Below are 26,404 nucleotides of genomic sequence, written 5' to 3'. Positions count from 1 at the left end.
TTTAAGAAAAACTTCGACAAAGACAAGCTGTAAAGCCAACCCTGGCCAACAGTTGCTTTAATAATACAGACATAAGCTTTTTGGGGCAAATTCACTAAATGCTCTTTGTTAACGCCAAGACCGCGCAACAACTGACGTGAAAATACCCCACAGGACCGTAATAAAAAAATTACAAGTTTGTTCAGTAAAACAAGTGTATACATAAAGTTTTAGCGATTAAAATTATATTATAATACAACTAATAAGATAAAAATGAAGCGTTTAAAAATGGTTTTAAAAAACTGGTAATAACATAGTTGTATACTAATAAACTGTCTCTTTTGTTTCACATTTAAAAAACTTTGGTATTGCATTGTGCATTATTATATTTAATTATTTCAAAAACATTCAAACTAATATGTGGATGTTGCCTACATGAGAATTTTAGTTGCTCCAACTGCAATTGTTCTTAAAAGTACCAAAGCATTCAGTTATAATCCATCCTTTTTCCTGGCAGAAGACTTGTTATTCTATAAAAACCTATTTACATAAAACAAATTATTCCTGGTGTTATTGAAAATTAAATAATAAATAAATAATAATAAAAATTAAATATATTAGGATTAAATAATTCTAATTTATAGGGTAAGCAAAGCAACAGTTCACCTTAAAAAGTCGAGAAACAAAAGAGTTGATATGCGATTAAGAGTTTATTAACTTTAATGTTAAAGAAACAAAGCAAATATCGAATAGCCACAATTTTTGACAAATGTTTTATTTTAATTCGATTAGACCTTTTGGGTTACTGTTGAAGACTCTACTTTTGATATGTGGTCATAAAAATAAATGTATGGTCCATTCAAAGTGGTCTTTATTCGAAATTAATTTTCCAAGAAATATTTCTCATACGACCTCACATACACGATAGTCCAATATGATGTTTTTTGTTCTAATTTAGAAAACAGTTTCCATCGGTAACATATTAACTGATATATTCACATTTAAAGTTATTTACATATTATATTAGGTGCCTACATGTATTTTTAGATGAAAAACGAAAAGCAGGTGATGAAACTGGCGTTAAAAAACCATACGAATTAAGTAATTAAGTAAATGTAATTTCTAAACGTCATTAACATTAATTTCATTGTTTGCCAAGCAAAAGAAAATAGCTTTCTGTGGCGCCCTTTGACTGCCGATGAAAAGTGGGAAAACGACAATAATAAGCGCAAAAAATCTTGGGCTAGCCCAGAATATCTATCCACATCAACGTCGAAGCAGAATATTCAGGGCAAGAAAGTCTTTCTATGCATATGAAACACTAAGATATAGTATATTACGAGATGCTAAAACCGAATAAAACTGTTACAGCAGATGTGTACCGACGTTAATTGAACAAATAGAATGAAATGTTGTTGCAAAAGGGCCAGAAAAAGAAAGTAACTGACGCAAACTCTTCTCAGCTCAAGATTTGTAAGTGAAACACAAGATCTGCCTTGCTTTAATTTTACATTGCTTCTTGATGGGCAAAAATATCGTTCAAAGGAAGCCATGGTTTGAAAAGTGTTATAAGGAATCCCTCAATCAGAAACAACAATAAAACGTTGGTTTTATTGTTGTTTCTGATTGAGGGATTGTTGTAAAAAAAACAGAAAATATAAAAAAATCCACAAAATCGTTTTGAATGATCGAATAGTAAAGTTGCGTGAGTTAGCCAACATCGTAAAGATATTAAAAGAACGTGTTGGTTTTATATTGCATGAGCAATTGATTATGAGAAAGCCCTGTTCAAAGTTGGTGCCGCGTTTGCTCACTATTGACGAAAAACAAGAATGTGTGGTTGATTTTTGAGCAGTGTTTGGCTATATTTAAATGTAACATGGATCCATCCCTTCACTTCAAAATCAAAACAATCATCATCTAAGTGGACACCAACCGGTGTCTATTAAGACCTATTTTGAGGCAAAAAAATAAATCAAATATACTACAAAAGTGGTATTGAAATGTTAAAGCAGCGATGGAATGATTGCGTGGCTATTGACAGAGATTACGTTGATGATAAAGCCAATTTTAAACAAAAAAACGCGTTTTCTTTGTTACGGCCGGGACTTTTCTGCACATGTGATAATTAAAATACATTTTAACACGTTAAAGAAATATATTTAATTTTTTTAAATATTTGTCAAAAAAATATCGGCCAAAAATATCAATATTTTTGAAAAAAATATATTTTTGATATGATTGATTTGATTTTCGATATTTCTTCACTATCCCTATCACAAACTAAACTGGCATGGCAGATAAAAGATAGTTCTATCTACTAAACTACCAAATTAATCTATTTACAGCTTGATAAAAAATGTTAACTATTCTTATCGAAATAATCATAAAAATTAATAAAATGCGTACGATAGTGCTATAACAGGAATAATAAAACTCCATATATGTCCGTTAAACATCGACGAATTTAATCGTGGAGAAAAATTGATGGAGGGCGGCGGGCAAAGGGACGACGTGGAAGCGCAAAAAAAACAATTTTATTAAGTTAAAAGCAAACAACCGAAAATAAACTCTCGTGTACGCTATTGGCGTCGGCACCAGGGGTATATAATGCGATTAATTTATCAATAATAAATAGGCATTTGCCAGGGAATTGGAAAGGTTGCATGATCGGTAGGGTCTCGTCGATTATTTTGGTAAAAAGGGAACGCGGCGGGAGGGGGGAGTTACTGGTCGATGAATAGGGGATGAATGACTAAATCATATTTAGGTATTAAATTTGAACCGGGGGAAAGGGTGTTTTTTTTTTCATCGAATTCCTCAAATCCTTCTAATTATCGACCGATCTGACAACGGGGCCTGAATTCCCAGATATAAATTACGAAGTAAATATTGAAATAACGAGCCGATACTTTATTAATTAATACCTTTATCGATTGTCTGTTTTGCATTAATAATTCGTTTTGATGCTTTCGTGAATTGATTAAAGATTGATTGATAATATGATATATATGCGGGATATACACGTGTTTGAAACGGTCAAGCATACACAATGTCTTCTTGACACCCCCAGTATCCTTAAATACTGTACAGTACAAGGTCGTTCAAACAATTCTATAATTTTGTTATGTTCGTATTCAGAAATTGACCAAAAAACTTCTTTGGCACTTCAGTAATAGTATATCAATGAAAGAAATCAGTTTCTACTAATCCGAGATAGTGTTAGAAATGAAGCCATTAAAAAATTAAAAAAAAAACATTGTTAAAATCATACTTAGCTCCCTCTGACTCCTGGTTTCACATATACTTCACTTAGGTTTTAGGGTCCATGAATTTGGAGGAGTGTTAGAAAAAGAGTACTGGTGTTGACGGAAGTTATATTGAAAAAAACGTCACTTTTACGATTTCATTGACCATGATCCATTTATTAGTGTCAATCATCTGATCTAAGAAACGAATAGCTTTATTCTTTAATGGAGTTGGAAATGACAATTAAGAACTATGAAAACATTGCAACAAAACGAAAGCAGCGTTAAGGTAAGCTTAGTAAGCGTAATTGTGGCTGCTTTTACACGGTTTGAGCATTACTCCAACAGAACGGTACATCAGTAGCGAAAAAAATCGAATTTTCAGGCATTAAAATGGGGATTTATAATAGTTGCTCGATGAGCTGCACAGCCAGAAACTGCCGGTAACGTGCAATAAAATTGGATTAAGGACACAAACTAGTTTCAGGCCAACTGAGACGGTTAAAACTATTAAAAGTTGCAATCTCTTCAATAAAGTTGTTGAATGTTAAGATTAATTAATATATTAATATTAATTAATATTTATATTTTGTTAAAAGTAAACCAAAATCGCGGGTCACACCAGGCTCGACACAAGTACAAATACGTATTTTAAGAAACCAACAGAAAATTGCCCACTCTAAATAAATATAACAACATTATTAATATAAATAACTATAAAATTAAAGAGCAATTAATTAAATTATCAAATAAGCAAACACGGCCCTGGAAAACACCCGGGCGCATTAATCCGAAATCGCTCGTTAAAGCGTGTGTCTAATTCCCGTGACAGGCGGTCCGGATGGCAGGGACCGAAGGGAACGGGGAAGAGGGACGCGCGACGGCCTGGAGTGCGGAGAGGGGAGCGAAAACGGCGCTAGAACGAAAAGAGAGAAAAAGAAACCCCCGACAAGAGGAAGGAGAAAACGAAGAGGAAAAAACAACACGACTAGAGCGACCCGCTCTGACGACCGACCGGTTGAGGTTTTATCGATTTTCTGGGTATCGGAGTGAGCTATACGGAGGTTAGTTTATTGCTTTGGCGGGTTTACGAGATCGTTGTTTGCTCGGCGTAAGCCCGGGGACCGGGTAAACACCGCGAAGGAGACGTTCGGAATTCAGGCTGCACGTCTGTCTTGTGTAAATTTATTAATCCGCGTTTAATGAAATCCCCGGGCCCTCGGGCGACGTAGGCGGAAACGTAACGGACCCGCTACCGGGGATAATCGATAAGTAGTCGTGCTTTAAATGCCTTTGGTTTGTATATCGTAATTTGAGAAAAATTGACCCGTGATGCAGTTTGCACCGCACCCTTCCGGGTTGTGACAAACTGCTCCATAATATTTTACGGAATGTAGTATATTATCTATACCATTTTACTAAAGCCAAACTAGTCAATAACAGTTAGCTTCTAATCATCTTCATTTCGTTTTATATACAAAGTCTTCATATCATATTCAACGTAGATAATCTCATTGATAATGAACTGGGGAGGGGAGAAAAGAAACGACAGAAAGAAGTCGTTATGATACCGACGAACTGGTCCATCCATTTGTGAATGCTTTATATTGTAAATAAATATGACATTAACAAGAAAATATTTTAAACCTGTCCACAGTAGCTTTATCTTTTAATTATTAATTTATGTTTAAATTCCACAACAATTGAATTAATAAGAAATTATTTTCAAACCGTGATTACTTTAGCAAGATGAGCAAGATCAATCATATCAAAAATCAGTAATACATATATTATTTAATTTATGCATTTTAAAATTATGTACTATTAGAAATTATGATCAAATGATGATCAGGTCTGTTTAATGTTCCCTTAGGTTCTTGTTAATAACTAAAAATTAAAATTTTTATTAGTAGCACAATTTTAGAAATTTTTGAAAATTAGAATTGGGCTAGCCTGTTTTTAACAGACGTTCTTCATTACAACTCTTTAACTGTATTTAAGTATTTATATATGCGTGTTTAATAACTCGAATGTATAATGTAACGACTGAGGACAATTAAGAACCAAAAACATGAAACAAATCATTAGGTCGATGACAAACTGGCCCAGTCATTATAACCGATGCCAGAGGCAGCCTCTAATTATAGCAGGTACATAATAACGCGTGTCGACAACTGTTTATTGTTGAGCCGACGCCAAAACATGCCAAGCGTGGTTATTTTTCGCGACCAATGATGTACGACATTAAAGTACCGCAGCAATCGAGAAAAATGGAAAATGTTTACGTAATTAATCCACCTTATATATCACGCACCACCTTGCTAGCCAATTTGAAGCCTGATCTCCCGAAAAATATTTACTAAATCACCCAACAGTGTACAGTATAATAATTTATATGATTAAGAAATGTATACGAAATATTGAAGCAACTTTTGTTAAAATAAGTATAGTTTAGCAAAGGATCGCCCAATATTTTCTGTAAAACCATCTTTTTGTGAGTTTTACAGTGAAAGCACTGCATACTCTCGCAACTATATTGCAAAGTCTATATCAGAATAATCGAATACATTCGAATTGGTGATGTTGATCATAGAGTGTATTTAGAACCAAATTATAAATTATTAAATTACAATTTATATTTATAACGACCACTTCACATCTCATTAGGTTTTAAAAACTCATAAAACAATACGATCTTATCAAATGGCTGGTTGATGAACTTAGATCGAATATATAAGATATGGAAAACTTGAAGGCAAAATTACGGCATTATTAAACCAATATACTTTATATGAACTTTTTTACAGAAGGGTCCAATAAGCTACAGGAGAAATTAAAAAATAATTATACTTAAAAATTATGAGGTTAGAGAAGTGAGACAAACTAGTTCATGGGATCATTTGTAGTAAATGCGAAAAAATTATGAAATAATATTCCTAATTTTAAAAGACTCAATATATTGAGTTGTTAATTCTTAACCAGATATATAGTATTTTCAATAAAATTGCTAATGCACGACACAGAAGAGAAGTCCGGAGCGCATTTTTTTTTTATTTTACTCTAGTTAAAACGATTATGACAAAATTATGCCTGATACGTCGGAACATCTAATCGAAACTGTAAAACTCGAGTTGTATTGGTACTGATCAACACTGCTGTCAAATGTCTACAAAATCCTTCAAAACATACGTGGTAGTAATTAGAATGTAGCGACGACCCCGAGGCATGTCGAATTTTACACGTTACAATAGCAGCCTATAAAATACCTAAAAATATCCCAGATGCTGAACACGTGCTGAGTGCCAGACAGCGCCGACCAGTAAACGATAACGAAAATCTGGCAACCCCGAGACGATGATATAGAATATCATTGAAGGAGACTTTGATTTATTCGGTCACTGACTATAGTTTGCAAACACTCCTTTTATCTATTTGTCTTTCACTACATTTTATAGCGTCAATAAATAACAGTCACTCATGTAACCGTCCTATCTCATTATACTCATCCTTCATCGAGCCACGTAATTCCAAAAAGAGGTTACAAACCGGCAAACGTTGTAAACCAAAATTCTAAGTAAATGCGGCAACATTGCGATGTACTGACATCATAAATTTTGATGACCTGCATTGGCTTTTTTAGTAGATAGACTATAGTAACAATATTGACGGATGCAGTCGATGTGAACTGACTTACTACTAGACACGCTAAATTTTATGGTGAACAATGAATGGCAATTTCAACTAACTAAATCATCAAATGTTTTGAACACTAACTCGAGATTTATAAATGGTGATTACAATGTATTGACCCTGACCTGTGATGGGATGTAAACACGTTGTAACTGGATTGAAGTAATATGTAGGTGTAAACAGAAAAAAGATTTAAGAATAAAGTAATTTTGAACTTCGACGCTGCACAGTTTTTGGCACATATTTTGTTCAAAAATAGAGTAATTTCTCAAATAAAACTCTGAAAAAAAGATATTAAGCAGTGATGTAATGGCTTAAGGAATGTTTATGTCCACCCAATAAACAAAAGAAAAAATAAGTAATTTTAACGCTTACAAGTCGTGACACAGGGAGCTCTAGAGATAGATATCACTAGAATATAGAATTAACAGTTGAGCCAGATCGAAGAAAAAACATTATTCCATCAAAAAGTCTAATAATGATCGATAAACAGTACTGATTAATATAGTGTTATTTAATTCAAAAAGGTGTTATTGATTTTTTTTTTCTGGGGGCTCTATTGCCGCTGATAAATTCGCCATAGTCTTGTATCCATGCCGTCAGTATGACGCAAGAACACCTAATACCACCGACACCATTATCGTAATTCAATGCAGCCACGAAGCGAGCGGTTTCCCATCTGAATTTCTCCGCAGCTGTTCCGATATCGAACACCTTACGACGGTTTTTCATTAATAGGCCGTCGGGCAAAGTCGGACGCGGCAATTACCCGTCCATTATGTCGGGACGCTCTGTATAAATCTCGCCCACTCGACCAATTAAATTTCATTCCAAACGATGCCGACGAAATAACGCCGTCTAGATGGGCTGGTTACGCGTCGTTCGCGCCTACTATGCCTCGTTACGGGCCGGAATCTTTGCATTGTTATTCTATTGTCTTATTTGTAGCTGTTTCTTTATTAATTAGAGCTTTGAACATTAGGGTTGAATAAAAATATATTACTAATATATCGTTTTATCGTTACTACTAACCGCTTCTTTTGCTTGTAAAGCATGTGGTATTATATTTTTCGTGCTACGAAGAGTGAAACCTTTTCAATCATATGTTTTTATCCAGAAATGGTATTGTTATACAGATGAGTAGTTTACATGTTAAAAAATGTGAGTTTAATTTTGAGCATTATTCTGAGCTAAAAAAATATACAATATAATTTTTAAAAAAATATTCTAAAGAATGCGCGTGCGAGTCTTTTCATAGAATACACAAGAAAATGCAATGCCATAATCATTCCGAGGTTTCAAAAGACTTTCTCAGGTAGTCATTTTAGACAATAAAGCTGAATTAATTTCACCATTTTCATTAAGTCTGCTATACTACAATATAAATAGATATTGAGTTATATAGCTTAGTTATATAGTATATTTATATAATTCTATAGTAATCAATTAGGAATAAATTCTATAGTAATCAATTATGGAATTAACACTGTAGAAACTTTGAGCCATGTTGAATTTTAGTCGTGGAATAAAGGTATGCAAAATATTCAGAAATATTATCGCAGATGTTCAACCCCGGCAGGGTGCTAGCAGCGCCAAGTAGTACACGATAAAGAATATCCGGCACCCCCGAGACGTTTATCTAGGTTATCATTGAACGGTACTTTCCATCATTCAGTCACTGACCGTCATGTAAAGAACCACTGTTTTATTTCATCTTACCATCATTCACCGGGCTATATAACCAACCGTAAAACATAATTATTACTCAATGTATTTACTTATTTTTCTGAATTTAAAAGTAATTGATATCCCATTATTTGTTTATGGTACGTAAGACCGAAATTATTTCTAAAGCTAAATAAATGTTAATATATTTAACTGATGTAAAATTTCTTAACAAAATTATTATTATTAATCACCTTGAAAACAAACGTAACTATGGATCCTTTTTTTGAAAATAGATACTTAACATATCATATACTTTTCTATATAAAGTGACCCTATATAGCTTTATAACTCAATAACTATATTATAGTAATCATTTAATTAGTAAGTAGTATAGTTGAGTTGCTGGTTGTGAAGAAAGAGCTAGAGTCTAACAACTAATTACATATCTATTATCACACATATCATATAGAAGTTACATGAGAGTAGCAAAAATACAAAACAAAGTGTATACAAACATTTAAATATGATAATATTTTCCAACATGAAATTAAGAAAAATCTATCTTATACAAATCATACAGAGTAAATCATTTTGGTACCTGGAGACCCGATAATAGCTTAGCTACAAGTTTATCTATCACAAGAAACGAAAAAAAAACCATATGGAAGCACATGGCGGAAAACGATACATACAGCCATTAAAAACCATTAAAAGCTTGTAATAACACCCTGTAATACCCAATAGCTTTATTTACGTAAATTTCAAACATCCTAGATGTTTCAAACACAATCAATTTCAAACTTAATAAGACACTAACTAAAAATATATAAGGCCATAGTTAACGAAGAAAGAATTTTAGAAATCAACGAAGCAAAGTAAATAGCATGACTTCAAATGAAAAAGAAAAATGGCCACTTAAATGTTCGATATCAAATTTCTTTTAAAGTCTGTATGGATGTTCAGTATCATCTTTTAGACATTTATCATAATTTGACAACAAAGAGTTGTAACAGTGGTAGTACCTTGCATAATATAATTAGATGAGCAAAGTGATCAATAGTGATGTAGTGTCCCATAGGGCCCCTTTTCTATTCGTATAAACATAATACTCATCGCCATTGGGACGTTTCTATCTTAACAAAAAAAACTTTAGAAAGTAACAATTATTTTAATATATAACAATAACAATTATTGATTATCATCAATAATCAAGACTGCTCCGAACGCCTACTTGTAAGGTAAATAACAAAACATGTGACGTTATAAGTTAGAGTGAATATCGAAGTTTCACATAGTAGGCCGTTAATATCCGGGCTTTTATCCATTCATAATTAGTTCCATCATTTTTTAACCATGCCGTTTTACATAATTGAATAACAACCCGTTTTATCGGCTTTGCTTGTTCTTAGTTATACCATCAAACGCCCAAACAGCGATGATCAACGAAATCCTTAGCACAACACAAAAAGTTAATCAACCACAGTATAAAATCTAAGGTAGCTTAACGTGGCTCGCACTCCATCATTAAAGAATCGATAACCGAAAACGTACCGTTTGATTTATTTATGGAACAAGTCGTAATTACTGCCAGGACCACATCGAGCACTAAAAATCGATGTGTTATATTATTCCGTAATTCTATAGGTTTTCGTATAAATTTTTTTATTTGACGAAATAAAGGTGAGAGCGCACGGCACTGGTCCATTCCGCAGATGACACGAATAAAAAGGAAAAGGCAATCGTTCCCGGTCGTGTTTACGAAACGGCGAGGGTGAGGGCGGGTGCAGCGCCACGGGTAAACCATTGTAACGTGATATGGGACTTGAGCATAGGCGGCGTCACCTTTTTCCATTCTGTATTACTTATATTATGAAAAACAGAATTTGTTCAATGTTTTCATTTTTTATTTCGGTCAATATTTAGGTTCACTCTCAAAGTGATTTATATTAATAATATGGACGATTATTAAATATTATTTTGTTAAGAAATATTACATCAGTTCCAAATATATTAGCACATATAGATATTTTAATATCTATATAACAACACATTTTAGAAGAAAGATTGGCACTATTTAACACTTCATTGGAGATATTTAATTATCATTATTTAAAATAGCTTGATAAATAATTACGGTTTTATGTCAACAAATTATGGGTTTGATATGGATCAAATTCAAATTTGCGTAAATACATAAATAAATATAGTGCTTATATTTTTTCATATAAACTTTAATATAATGAGTAAGTGAATTGGTTAAGCTCACCAAAGATTGCACATCACGTTAGAATTGGAAAATCGTTAAATAAAACACCACTAAATAATGGTTAAATATATATAACGGTTATATGTACGTTAAACATTTAAGTAACAATTCAAAAATTGGTTATTTCGGTGTATTTATACTATTGCGGTCTCAAAAGGTGTTATTTTATATGAAGAAAGTTAAAAAAAGTATTTACCCCTAAAATGAGGTAAATATTGTCCTTTTAATTCTTTTAACGTTCTAGATTTTACCTAGGTTTTGAGAATCGATATTTCACATGGGATTAACAATTTGGATTCTCTCATTTACAACTATCGATACTTAGAAAAAACGAATCGTAGAAAGAATCGATAAAATAAAATGTTTTAAGTCCTTTTACAGGCATTAAAAAATTAATAAACATTATATAAAATACGGGCCCACATATAATCAGTAAAACTATTAATAAAACCTACAATTCCGCTAACCTTTGATAAACACATAATTTTCCAAGAATTCAATAAAATTCAGGAATTACCGAGAACTGTGATAAAAAAAACACCGATAACATATAGAGAGACCGACTAGTTCATTAACATTTTATTGTCGAAACCACTGGGAGGAACCCTTCCAAACAACCATAATTGTACCCTGAACAATAGGTCTACAGAGAATGGCCCGGCGCATCGAACGTCCTCAAAATTTATTGGCAGGTCGCCGTAAAACTTTTACATTTCCTTATAACGAACTCGTTTGTCACGGCACCCATGTAAAAAGCGAAGAAGAATGAAAAGGGGCCCCGTAATCTCGTACCTGTAATCAGGCCGGTCATGGAAAAGAAACAGATCTATAAAGTAGTGCCACCATCCGACTCTGCGAAGGGCCTATCCTTGTACCTGGGAATAATAATCCGAACCTCGCTCTCGTCAGAAACATTTCAAATATTTAGTAGGAATTTTTTTCGAGGGGATCGGGTTCCGACCCCTCAATCGCCGAGTTTCATAGGGGGCTATTAACCACTCACAAATGCCTAGTGACGTAAAAGCGTGTCTGCACAGGGGAAACGATAATAGTAGGGTGAGGGGGGTACGGGGAAACGATGTTTCGCAGTCAGCTTTAAAAGAATATCAATCTCGGCATAAAATTGTATTGTCATTCTATGAAATCATTTTTACAGCAAATCTAAAAATATATTATATTTTGTTTATACATACATATATTTCAACAATTTTAATAATGTATATAACAAGTATATGATTCATTTGTCAGAAGCAATGCAAAAGCTCTTAAAAAATATTGTTATAAATTAATTTAAAAAGCTCCCCATATATTTGAAGTATTTATTGATGAATTAGAACAAAAAATATCCCTTATATTAATACCAAGAAATTATACAAAGAGAAAAAAACAAAGAAAAAAATTTGAATTAAACCAATTTCAGAAAACTTAAAAAAAACAAATTGTTAAAGGCCAAATTACAGTTAAATTAGTTCATATTATGTGATTCCATTGTACACAGTTTGAATGAAAATACTACAATATTTTATTATATTTTGAATTATAATGCTTGCAAATATTTACTAATAATTTCTAGCTAACCTACAAATATATTATATTTTGTTTCAAGTGGTTTAACAATTTTAACAATGTAAACAACAAGCTTATGAATCATTTTAAAGAATCTATGAAAATAACTTGTTATAGATTGATTTAGAAAGCTACTAGAAGAATTGTGGATTTATGTTAATTTAATTTACACCGTTTATAGCTTGTTCGCAAAAATTATTAACAAAATCCTATCCAAAAAATCTCATGAGTCGTTTCAGCCAACCAATAATCATAAAAACAATTAATTAATGGCATAGATTAACAAAGTTTAAACTACAATATTTCGCTGAAGTTTTTTATATTGTTTTAGTTCATAATAAAAATTAACAGTATATGAAATGAAGTATAACGAAATTAAAAGTTTAGGATTTTAAACATGGAAAGCAATGATTTCATTATACAGAATTTGAATGGAACTACAAGACATTTTCGAATTATATTGCCCTTCAGAGCTTGTTCTTTCAACATGCATTATTAACAAAAGATAATAGCTTCATACATTTAGAAACCTACCGTTTTAAACATGCTGGCTCGGTAATCCACAATTACTATCTTCTCATCATCAACAATAAACTAAAATCACAACACTGAGCACAAGCACTAGATCAGAACAAAAACCCCAACCGGTCGCTAGGTGATTCCACTGAAACTTTTGTGCCGGTACGCCAGAAAGCGACGCGACTCTACGCCAACTATGGTTATAACAACAACAACAACAACGAAGCTCCGACGACGACGTCTAACACGAGACTGAGCGACTGACGAACCGGTGCCAGAAAGAGACGCCGCATCGGTGGCGAAAACGGAATGGGCCTTCTCATCGGGCCACTGTTGCCGGTTCGACATCGAGCATTCGTTCCAGGTACATCGATTTCTTTTAATTGTGTGACCGAGAGACACAAACGAGCCGCAGTTAAGTTTTGCCGCTCTATCGCTCGGCGCAAAAACTTGCCGGGCGAGATTTTCGACGGGGCACACCGCGATTTCATTAAAACGGACGAGGATCTGATTCGGTTTCTGGATTTGTATAAATACGGTCATCATTTTATGTTCGATTTTATTCCCGTTTCGATTAAAATTAAACTTAGTTCGCGGAAATGAAAAAAATAGCGTTGGGAACTATCGACTGTTTCAGTCCTCACTAGTTCATTCTGCTGTTTCTCTACTAATCGACTACTTTTGTCGACTGAAATAGTCGCTGCTAGTTTTAACGTTCTGGCATTGCCGTCCTAACTGTTATGTAAAATATAATATATAGTATATCCAAAGAAGTTTTGAACATACGTCATCAAGATGTTTAATGTATTACCTGCATCAATTTGTAAATTCGTTTTGAAATTAAACAATATTTTCTTTCACATTGTATTTTAGTTAAAAAGAACCGTACTAGCCTGCCAAAGTCGTCCAGTTGACAAATGCATACAAAATTTTTCAAAACCATGATGATAGTATGTTATAAATAGGCAAATGTTGTTTTAATGCTTTGCTTGTTTTAATAAACTACAAATCGCTGCCTATTATTATTCTGATTGAAAATTCCGCTCGAAGATGTTAGCTATATCAGAGATTAAATATATGAAATGTATAAAAACAGTGAGTAGTTTTTTAATACAAACATAATTTAATGCAATTATTGCAGAAGAAACTGTTAGCCTGAAAAGTATCGAAGAGGTCTAATAGAACTTCCGGGTATTTACTCTCTAAATTATATATATATATATATATATATATATATATATATAATTATATAGCTCTATAAATTATACTCCTAAAAGAATATAATTTTTAAAAGTATTACAGACTCATATATACAATGAATACAATTTTTAAGAGTATATAGACTTATTATTTCAATGTATGTGTTTGATAGATCTTTCAGAATGGAATCAATATACCCAATGGTTACTCATGGCCAGATGATAATAAACATAGTGTTATGATAACAAAAGTTGATGGAAAAAGGTATACGTTGGAATAACCATTGATTAGGTTTTATTAATCATAAAATTTATTATTAATTCATTGTAGATATATTGTGCTGGAAGCAGGAATGGTTAATAACACCTTCGGTTTGGATGAACTCGATTGAAGACATTGAACACATTGAAGAAGAAATTGACAAATGATGGAACTGTGAAAAAATGTTAGATTGATTGGAAATTAACAGCTTAGTTATTCACTTGAATGAAACTTTCTGAATATGATATGGTTCAATGCTGCCAACTTCTTAGACAGAGTGATGATAATGGAAACAAGTAAAGGTGAGTATATAATTAATATATCATAACGGTAGGAAATGTTATTGTAGAATGTAAAAGATATGTGTATACAGATATTTGTGTATTGTTCAGAATATACATGAGCATTTGCTTAAAATGTGCCTGGAGAAAAAGAATAAAAAATGTTTTACAGATATGACAAATGCATAAAGAAGAATGCCGTGATTAAATCTAGTTTTATCAAGAAACATGTATACAAGTTTTAACAGAACAAACTAAGGAGAAATACAGTGATATCAAAATGTCTTTACAAGGAAATACTGCATCGAAGGACACAAGAACTAAGTATTTTTGTTTAATTTTATTTAGATTACAATTTTGTTGTATTTTAAAGCCCAACTGAACTAAAACTCACAGTTGATACGGCAACGTTGCGCCGTTTAAACGTCATACATTCAGATGACGTATGTTCAAAACTTCTTTGGATAGACTATAAGTATAGTCCTTCTAATGAAACAGCCAATGTACGTCATCAAAATGTATGATATGACAATGTGGCCGGATCAACAACAATAATTATTATCATTAAAGTTTTGAAGAAATTTGTAGATATTGAACAGAGTCGACCACTAACAATACAAATAGAATTTCTGTCCCTTTCTAACTAGGGTAAAATAAGCAATTACAAACCGCATTTAACAGTATATTCGACGTCATCTATGACTGGTTATTTGATTGAAAGGATTGTATATGGTTTTATGTCTGCAATATGATTACAAAAAACAATGTACATTAATAGCAGCCTTAGGGAACTTTATTTTCTACATTATTTATTGATGTAATCGGCTAAAAAGAACAAAATTTTGATTGATAAATAGTAAAATACTGTTAGGTCTATTGTTGATTTTTTCAATTTTTTAAGCTTCAACGAATAATAATGTTAAAATATTCCTGATTAATGATAAATAATAAATAAAATCATTATTTTATTGAAAAAGTGCGACAGTTAAATAGTTGATAAAGATTGATTAAGAAAATGCGATAAAAATATTTGGGGGCCATTATATATTCTTGATTCATTCCTCTTTACAATCAAACTAAAACTGATTTCTACGGCATAAACCTTCAATCGATGATATCCGTCCTTTTTCTCTCAAAGAAAGAATTCGTACATCTCTGTCTGTTGTCACGATTGGAAATAGTCATTACTATTTTCAATCGACTACTTAGACCATCGACTAGTCCACTGTTTTTAGTCGATAGTTACCAACGCTAGAAAAAAAAGATTTATTTTATATATATATCTTATATTATATCTTGAATATCTTTATTAATCCTTCAATCCATCAATCTATAATCCCTTGCTGTGGCGGCTTTATCGAAGGCTAGCAAAATATGGTAGCTCGTTTGACTGAATCGAATTTCTTGGAGTGTGGGTGAAGCCAAAAGTTAAAAGTAGTTAAATCTATCAAATAAGCTGGATGAGTTTTCCTGCGAATCGGCTTTTTTTACGAATTTTAGCATTCAATTGATCCATAAGGTTAAAATAACAATTAGACTTTATTATTTTACCAGAAAAAAACTGACGTTAACACTTTCTTGATCGATTTCGTACGAGAAAATTATGAAGTCGTGTTGGAGACCCCAAGTGTCGAGTTCCGATTCAGAATTATGATGATAAATCCAACATTCATCCATAGTACGCTGTGCTAGAGCTATGTGCCTGGTGAAAGTGAGGGATGCCACGGGATATTTCTCAAAACACTTCAAGTCTATGAAAACTTTCATTGTATCATTACCACATCCGATCATTATTCCTCTTTATTATCTTTATAGGGAGAGTGGGTGGTTTATTGATTAATTAAGTTGAAAAATTATGAAATGAACTTCAATCAAATTCATTTACTGTACGAATGATACTGATTAGTCGGACTATATTGAATTAACATAATTTATCATATCATATATAACAATTAATGATAAAAACAAATTAGAATAAATACAAATACAGAAATGATTACCAGTTAATAATAAATACAAATACATTTTTTACGGTCTTATATTTCTGCCATTCATGAAAGTTGAGATCCAATTATCTGTGTTCTTTATTCTGTCAGAAAAATTAAAGAGTCTCATTTAAAAATCAAAACATTTTTTTACGTACAATTCTGGTAACCTGGTTGGAATTATATTTACTATAAGGGGTCAGATTGCGAATAATATAGATTTACTCACAGTCTAGACCGTTAATGATGTTATTAGTTTAAAATGGCCACACCTTATTTATAACTATATTGACTAACTATTTATATTTTTAATAAAATGTAACTATATAATGAATAATACATAATGTGTATCAATAATGAATTTTTTTTTTAAATTTTGCTGAAAATAAATTTGAAGGAAAATTAAATACCGTTTTCCCTAAAATATAGCTTTAAATTCCATTATTTTTACTAATAATTATACAATGAAGTCATAATATGCGCTTTTGACAGGTAGTCCATGGAACATTCTAGATACAAATAGAGCGTCATTCATTTCATTTGTTAATAGTTGGTGCGTTTTGGCAATGGAGATTTCATAAAGTTATTTATTTTCATAATTTTATTAATTTCAGTTGAGAAAAAAATGTACTGGAAACTCTTTTAACCTTTTAAATTACCTTTTAAACCATTTACATCAAGTTGATGCTAGAATAAGTTCGGGTTACTGGGGTTCTACATGACTTAATAGTGAAAAATGTAAAAAATCGAGGTTCGCAGGTAAGGTGATGCAAAGTGAATCAAGTGGATTTAGAACGGAATTGTTGGCTTCCATCGCGACAATTAAATCAAATACATCATTAATGAATTAAACAAAAATGGGAGAGGTGGTCTGGAAAGCTTTGGGCATCCATCGTATATGTCAAAGCTTGTTACATCCGACACTTGCTTCAGTCTTAGTGAAACTGGCTTCTGAAAAACCTTTGGTTCAATTTTTTGTTATTTTTTTGACAGAAAAGTCGCTAAAGATCAAACACACCACATTGACAAGCGTTTTAAACTTAAAAATCATAAAAAACGAAATTACATGTTTTCCCAAATCCATTATTTTATATATAGCCCCTACAATAAAACAGCTAATGCACGTCATAGATCACGTCGCGTATATTGTTAAAAATAGATACTTGTCGATATTTTTTTTTTCGCTTCAAATAACCCCGTTCCTCATATCGGATTTACAACAGATGGCGTTTAATGTGTATTAATTTCGTCGAAGTGAACAACATATTTTTCAGTGCATTAAAAATGCCTGATTTTGTACCGTGTAAATCGCATTTGCGGGAAATTTAGTTTTTTACTTAAATTTGAAGAAAAAAAAGCCTCTCAAGGTCATAGGATGTTGTGCGAAGCTTATGGCTACCATGCCCCATACATTTCAACATATGATTACTGATTTCGACGTTCAAAACGTAGTGGTTTTGACACTAAAGACAAAGAATGTTTTAGGCAAATTTTAATATGCGCATAGACTCAACTATGCTATTCTTCATCATAACAATGCTTGATGACATGTTGCAAAACCGGTGAAAACATACTTGGAGACATTAAAATGGGAAATACTAAGCCCCCACCCGCCCTCTTCTCCAGACCTTGTTCCTTCCGATAGCTACTTGTTCTTTCTGATACTTCTGTTAAAAAATGGGTCGATCCGTGGAATGGAATCTGTAAATTGCTTGAAAGATTGGAAAAAAATTATATTATTAGATAATATTATCAAAATCTAAAATTACATTTACATTTCAAAGATATTAAATTCTAAATTGCAGTTTGTATGTTTCAGGATACTGCACAAAAATCGGCAACGTCGCGAACGTCAGGGACGTAAAGGGCAGATCTGTATCAAATTCGATTGAAAGTGTCCCTCGTGGACGACCTTCTCGGAATCGGAAACCGGGAGGTTCTCGACTACGTCTTTAACGATGAAAATCCGACCTTTTTTGTGCTTTCGACAGACACAGGTGTTGGCCGGGGCGAGCGGCGATACTGGCGGCGGCGGGGGACGCTCCGAGAGATTTCTCCAGAACGACCCCCTGGTGTGGCCGAGGTGTCAAAATTGCCGTTAAATGACCGAACGATTAAAACAAATTTTTCCGTCCGTGAGTCGGTCCACCGTTTAGTAGGAGGGCCATGTCCGGTGATTATTTACGACGGATGATACTGGGAATAATACGGGGTCAGTGAAAGAAAGGGTACCAGATATACCCGGAACAGCCTTAATAATTATATCATGAAAACTAAATTATAACATGAGAACAAAAACGACAATAAGTTTAATGGTACTGGTTTTGACGTATCTCTTTATGATTTGCAGTAGATGGAGTGACTTGGTACAATATTTCTGTAACTGTGTAACTGTTTTTGTATACGACGTTTGGATGAATATTTTTCTCAGCCAGTTTATTGTTTTCATAATTCATTGAAAATTATTGTTAAAAATCATCAAATTTTCAACTTGATGTATGAAGGGAAACTTGATGAATATAAACTACATAAATTTTTTTTTTAAATCAACCGACTTCAAAAAATAAATAAGGGACTCACTAAAAAGTAGAAAATAATTAAACTTATATTTTCAACACAAAAAACATGCAAAACAAACAAAAATAAAACATGTATCTAAGAATCGTAATAACTAAATAAAAATAAACAACTTTATTTAACATATCTACTACACGTATTTTATATTCTACTATATGCATACAATTTAGCTTCATACCTACCTAAACCTATTTATCTATTTACAATATTATTTTAACTACTACCAACTGATTAAATTAGATTTGTTTTGTTCCTAATTTAATTTTGTTTATATGACACAAAATTATATTATTTTCGTATTGCTCGGGCTCTGCACCAACTCCTACCCGTTATCTTCCGTCGCATCAGCTGAGCAATAACATTATACCCAAATATCTGATTACTTTAGGTAAAAAAAAAAATGTGAAAACATTGTACGTGCCTTTGAAATGTAAAGGTTTCCCTCGATTTCCCTGGATTCCACCATCAGATTCTGACTTGGTTCCAATGGGGCCACCTTGGAAATGCACTCTTTCGAATAAAAAAAGAATTTTGAAAATCGGTCCACAATTGACGGAGAAATCGGTAAACATAGATAAAAAAATATACAGTGGAACATAAAACCATCTCCTTTTTTGAAGTAGGTTAAAAAGTAAACATTTATAACAAAGGACATATTAACCAACCGAAGAATATTGAAGATAAATAATTGGCAGCTCAAATCGAACCCAATGTCACTGGAGTATTTCAACCAAAACCAATTCTTCTGGATCGCTTGAGAGACTGAAAAGTTCTAGCTCTGACATTGAGATATATGTTTCCCATTTGACGTTTTGTGTGTTTTTTGTTAAATACAAATATAGTAGCAAACCCGTAAACGATTTCTGCAGCGATGGATGACACGTAAGTCCAGCGATACAAGCCAAAAACAAAACAGTAGAAGCAGTGGATGGGAGACGGTGGGTTCAGTGCCAAAGAAAGCAAAGTAGATTGCTTCTGTCGGAAAGGTTATTACCAGCATGTTCAAGGATGCGAAAGAGATTCTGTAAATTGATTACTTTAAAAAACGCATAATAATTGTATGTATGTATAAAAAAATCTTACTAGGACAAAACACCGTATACAATGGTGCGTTGAAAATGGACAAACTGCGGGATTTTCACTTCGAGAAAAACTCCCTGAAATTTGTTTCTAGGAAAAGCTTTCGCATCCAATGAAGAATAACTGAAGAATAGAATGAGTAAACTATAAAAAAGTCTATAAAAATTGTTACAAAAATTGGAAACCCATGATAATAAGGTAAATAAGTCATCTTTACTTATAATTTAGCTAATGCTCTTAGCTAATAGCTCTATTTTCGGAACTTTTCAAACAATTCCACATATTTTCAATAGAATTTAGGGGCTCCGTTATGACAATATTTATACGAACATTTTCGCTTGTATAATTTTTTTATGAAGGCCATATATTCGGACGGTTATATTTCAAAGAAATATTCACTTTGAATCTAAAATTCTTCACCTGAAACATTTTTACTTAAATTCAATTGTTATCATCCCAGAAGATATCCGGTCTTACCCAGCCTGGTTAGTGGCGTGACTGCGATCATTTTCCTTGTCGGATTTTACACTCTTGCCTAGGAAAATCACAAACCTAAATTTACGGCCATGCCCCAGCAGGATTCCAACCAGCGGCTATCGCAACAGTAAGAGGACTGTCCTATCGCCTTTACCACTGCGCCATCAAGCCGGCTAAAAATTCAATTGTTTGGCACTGTCAATCTTGAATTGAACTTAACCATAATAGATTACCACTGTCTTTCATTATTACAGATTAAACTTGTTTATAAGATTTTTATTTAGTTGCATCAATAAATTTATATTTTTAGTTTCTATAGTGTAAATAGCAGAGTACTGAAGTTCTGTTTATCAGTCTCGTAAAATACTGTCTGTTTTTGATGATAATTATGAATCAAACTAAGAGACAAAAATAATACCAACACAATGAATAAAAACGATATGCTAAGATTTTTTCATGATAATACTGCCTTAGTTAAACTAACAATGAGCATCGTTTTTTGATTCTTTATAATTGAAAATTTCTGAATTTGTTTTCAGTTTGAAGAAAAAGGTCATTGAATGCTGTGTGAAGCCTATAGCAAACATGGTTCAACGACTGGTTTCGATATTTTAACTGATATCTTGAACAGCCAAAAAAAATGAAGTCGAGGATTTGAAGGTATTACTAGATGAAACTATTAATGGGGGGTCGATATCGAATACAATTGATGTGATTTCACTGAGCATTGCTTGAAAAACAAGCCCGAATACGAGCCAAGACACAACAATGTTATTGTACAGCATAACAACGCTCGATCACATGTTCTAAAGTCGGTGAAAACATACTTGGAAACATTAGAACGGAAAGTGCTCCCCATCCGCCGTATTCACCAGACCTTGCTTGTCCTGACTACTTGTTCCATATGAGTCGTGACCTGTCTGAGTAACGGTTCACAAAATGGGCCGATTTGTGAATAACCTCAAAAGAGACATCGTTTTTTTCGAAGATAGAATCCGTAAATTGCTTGAAAGATGGGGAAAAAGTAGCATTTAAAACTAATTTATAGGTTTAATATATTATACTATAACATTACCAAAATTTAAACAATTAATAAGTTTAATATAAAAGCTCTACTATTTGTGAAAAAATACAATTTGGCTACTTCACTTAGGTGCTTATAAAATAACTCATAAACAAAACTTTCTTTCGTTTAATTTTTTTTTATATGTAGGGTTAATATAAAAGAAATATTTTGATCAATAAAAAATGATCCCTAAGTTTGAAAAAATATGGTATAGGGACGATATATATTAATGTTAGATATACTACGAACACCCAATAAAAACGCCGTAATACTTATTAGGTCATTAAAACCGGACAGCATCTATAGAATCATAATCCTGCTCCGGTTCACCCTCTCAAACTCCAATTACGCCAACTGTTACAGGACCCCTGCAATGACCACGCGCACCCTCTCCAACTTAAACAATGACCGAACACCCTCCAGATTCGAAATGAACACAACAGAAAAAAACAAAATATCGGTTATTAAAAGTGCATACGGGACCCGGCCTTGTCCGCTAATAAAAAAGAAACGACGAGAAATAACACACAATTTCCACTCGTTCCCCATCCACGGTTCAGCCCCTCGACTCTATCCTTACGCCATTTAATAAAAACGCTCGTCGAGACCGTGGGGGCAGAATTAAAAGTGAAGTACCCTTCCGAATAGGCGTATACACGCGCGAACGCGGTGCCCGGGGGTCGACGGATTGCACGACGTTTGTGCTAGTTTGACTTCAACGACGAGGGTGCTAAAAGAGACCTTGGGGGAGATTTAGCACCGATAAAATGGAACTGATTAGTGGTAAATTAAATTAGTGGACGTAGAATGACCTAAAATGGCATGGACTTAATTATTCAAAAATCCGTCCAATAAGCATTGATAATTATTATATTATAATACAAGACTTGTAGAAATTCATTGTGGTAAGTGATGTACTGTATAAAATATCTAAATCTTTATTTAAAAACTATAACTGTCCATTAATTATATTGGATGGTGGTAAATGTGTTAGTCCACGTATGTTACTGCCACTGTTATCACTATATTTAATGCAATGTTGCAATTTTTTTATAACATCTTTATTAGATACGCTTAGTACAATCTTAATTATAAATTAATTTATTAATACTTTTCATTTATACTTGGATTAATTCGCAAGCCAGACGAGTAAGAGAAAATACATCAATACGTATTCCTCAATTATAAAATTATAATAACTTATAGCTATAGTTTACAATAAAGGTATACACTTTATATAAGTTCGTATGGTTTGCACCCCATAGGTCCAAATTGGCTTTATAATTGTATTATAGATCAACCTCTTTGATTTTAGATCAAGTTGAGAGTATCTTCCGACTAACCAGTATGGTTGTTTTATTTTGGTTCTAATGTGTTTTGCTTTTTGACTAACATGATGTTTCCAATTCAATCTACCGTCAAGATGAATTCCGAGGTATTTAGCCAATTCTGCTTGAGGAATCGGGCATTCATTGTGTGATGTAATTAAGTTTTTATTATTTCGCAATGCCAAATTAACGTGGGCAGATTTGGAGCTATTAAGTTAAATTTTCCAATCTTTCGTCCATTTGTAGATTTTGTTGACTGCCACTTGTACATTTTCTACTGCCCTACGCGGAGATATGTCGTCTGACATAATAATTGTGTTATCAGCAAAAGTTCCAAGTAGTGTTTCTTTTGTTGTTGGAATGTCAGCATTGTAGAGCAGATATAGGAGAGGTCCTAAGACGCTACCTTGTGGAACTTCAGCCGAAATAGTTTTAAATGTCGAGAACGCTATATCGTGCGATACTCGAAATATTCTTAAAATCGAAAAGATATGACTTTAGCAGTTGACAATAGTTACGTGGTGACAATTTGCTCATCTTAAAGATTAATCCTAAATGCCAAACCCGATCAAACGTTTGTGAAACATCCAGGAATACTGCAGGGCGATATTTCTTTTCTTCAAACGCTTTTTTAATAGCCGCAGTTACTCTGTGCACTTAATCTATTGTTGAATGGTGATTTCGAAAACCAAATTCGGACTTGTTCTGCAGGTTTGTCAGATTTTTTGAGCATAATTATTTGTGCCACCTTAAAGCATTCCGGGACATGCTTCAGTCTTGAAACAGGCATTAAATATATATGTTAACATGATGATTGCTTTTCGTTGCAGTTCTTTCAATAATCCAGGTGAAATGTCATCTATACCAGGTGCAATTTTAGGATTGAGGTTATCAATTTCAGTGGCAACTTCCAATGGGGAAATTAGATTTAGATCTACATCGGGTTGATAAACAGGATATGTATCCATGGTAGACTATATATCATTAGGTTGAAATATGTTAGTTAAGTATTGTGCGAACAAGTCAGCTTTTTCATCGTTGCTTTGCATCATTCATTTCGATCACTTTTAATCGGTGGTACTAGAATAATTGGTCTTTTAAATCTTCGAGTTGCTTCCTATAGCAAATAACCTTTGTCTGCTTCTGGGCTGCTTCTTTGATCTTTTGATTCGTCTGATTACTAATTCTATTAAAAGTAGTTTTGTCTGCAACATTTCTGGTTTTGTACCTTACTCTTCTAGCTTTTCGCCTTTCTTTTATCATTTCTCTAATTTCGAGGGGGTAAATTACTTTATATTCTGATTTCCCTCTTGCCGTTGGGGTAGCATCTTTTGCAGTTGACCGAATTTGCTCAATTATATTTTTGGTTTGTTGCTCAAGATTATCTATACTTTTAAGACTTACTTTTAAACTCGTTTGTTCCTGCAGTATTAATCTGAATGTTGCAAATGGATTAAAAAACTTCCACCGTTTCGCGTTTATATTATTATTGAGGAAACTAGAAGACGACGATTTGAAGGCATTATTAGCAAAAACGGCCGGAATACGAGCAAATACACAACAATGTTAGTGTTCAGCATGATAACACACGACCACATCTTACAAAAACGACTTCGAACCATTAAAAAATTGCTACCCCACCCTTCAGGCCTTGCTCCGATTACTACTTGCTCCGTCATGAGTCGCGTCCTATCTGAGCGGCGCTTCACTTCTTATGAAGATACTAAAAAAGGGTTCATACGTGGATAATCTCAAAAAATACATTGTTATTTCGAGATAGAATTGGTAAATTCCGTAAAATACTTAATACTTTGAATATAATGCATTGTACCAATTTTTCACTATAAAGCTGTAAATTAAAAAAATCATTGAAAATCAATTTATATACCCTCCAAAGCTTTCGGGAAGTTGTACATCAAATGAAATATAATAATTTGAAATATAAATATTATAATTTATTTATAATTTCGGTTTCGTAATAAGTATGGAGCTATAGAATAAACAAATAAACTGGTAAATTAAAGAAATATAGACCTAAAGGCTAAAAGATATTGCCCGATTTCATTCCTGGATATATTTCAGGCTCAAGTAAAGGTTTCAAAGTAAACTAAAAAAGGTTTACCTCATCGGCATCATGACAAATATACCGAACTACATTGAATATTTTCAAAAGTTCCACAAGACAGTGCACCGGTCTAATATTACATCTCCCTTATATTGTTGATCTACCGACCACAAAAATCACTGCTATCGCAACGTATACACATGACACGGCCTAAGCCATGCATCCCAGGAGAATCGAACAATAGTATTAAAAATAAAAGTTAAAAAAACAAGTTAACCTTCAAACACAAGTTAGTAAAAAACAAGCGTGGCTGAAAGCATGGCTTATTAAAGCCAATAAAACAAAATCTAGCCATGTACCTTTTCCCTTGTATACAAAAACATGCCGGCCAATGATTATTAATAGTTTTATATATAACTAAAGCCAACTCCATAGATGGAAAATACTAAACAATATGGTATGCATACAGATTAACGCCTAACTTGGAAGAAGCACATACTTCCTAAGCCAAAACAACTTAGACAAACAACTAAACCAAATGTATTGGCTCGTCGGATGGAAATCGAAGTTGAAATGGATCTTTAGAAAAAAAAAACATAAGGAAATACAGTTTATGTTCTTGGTATATATGGGGCAAAATTATATCTGGGTGACAGCAAAAAAAGTATATAGTAACTCTATATAGTATATATAGAGTATAACTATATATAGTAACTCTGTATATAGTAAACATGATCAGATGCATTAACCATACAATATTAATGATATATATTTGTATCTTTTACAAACACTGGAAACATAAATTTGTAAATATACTATGTGCTGTACTTAACTATAGAGTTCGCATAGATAGTCGAATATAAATGAAGATTTGACAAAAACAAAGATGTTTCTTTATTGTTTTACAAATTTATAATTAATTACAAGCGAAGCAATATTTGCGTGAAGCGTTACTTTTAAACTTTAATCAAAAGAAATGTGTTGGTGAAGTGCATGCATTGTATAACAAATGTTTATAACATGGTTATCTTTGTTTTGAAGCGTTGTAACAAATATGAATAAGATTTATAAGAGGTGAACAGTACAGCATATACAATAATAGATAATCAGAGTTAGTGATGTATTGGTGATAATTTCAGACTCGGTCA

At 32.9% G+C, this 26,404-nt stretch overlaps 1 protein-coding gene across 14 annotated transcripts in view; it reads right to left on the bottom strand.

Moving 5' to 3' along the window:
• Positions 1–26,404, bottom strand: part of gro (TLE family member transcriptional corepressor groucho) — a 123,576-nt gene that overhangs the window by 40,471 nt on the left and 56,701 nt on the right. For 4 of the 14 annotated variants that reach the window (XM_076395077.1, XM_076395078.1, XM_076395079.1 and 1 more), the window contains exon 1: positions 12,952–13,247. The exons of the other annotated variants lie outside the window; for them this stretch is intronic. In XM_076395077.1, coding sequence (XP_076251192.1) covers positions 12,952–12,963 — 12 coding nt within the window. In that variant the 5' untranslated portion in view covers positions 12,964–13,247. Of the gene's footprint in view, positions 1–12,951; positions 13,248–26,404 lie in introns of those variants that run through there. 14 annotated transcript variants of the gene reach the window in all.

Source organism: Rhynchophorus ferrugineus, unplaced genomic scaffold (assembly GCF_030347505.1).
Source record: "Rhynchophorus ferrugineus isolate W39M unplaced genomic scaffold, kcgeb_rfMv2 rfM2, whole genome shotgun sequence".
In the NCBI taxonomy this organism is placed as follows: Eukaryota; Metazoa; Arthropoda; class Insecta; order Coleoptera; family Curculionidae; genus Rhynchophorus; species Rhynchophorus ferrugineus.
Note: the sequence above shows the minus strand (reverse complement) of the source record. Positions and strands in the feature narration are given on the sequence as shown.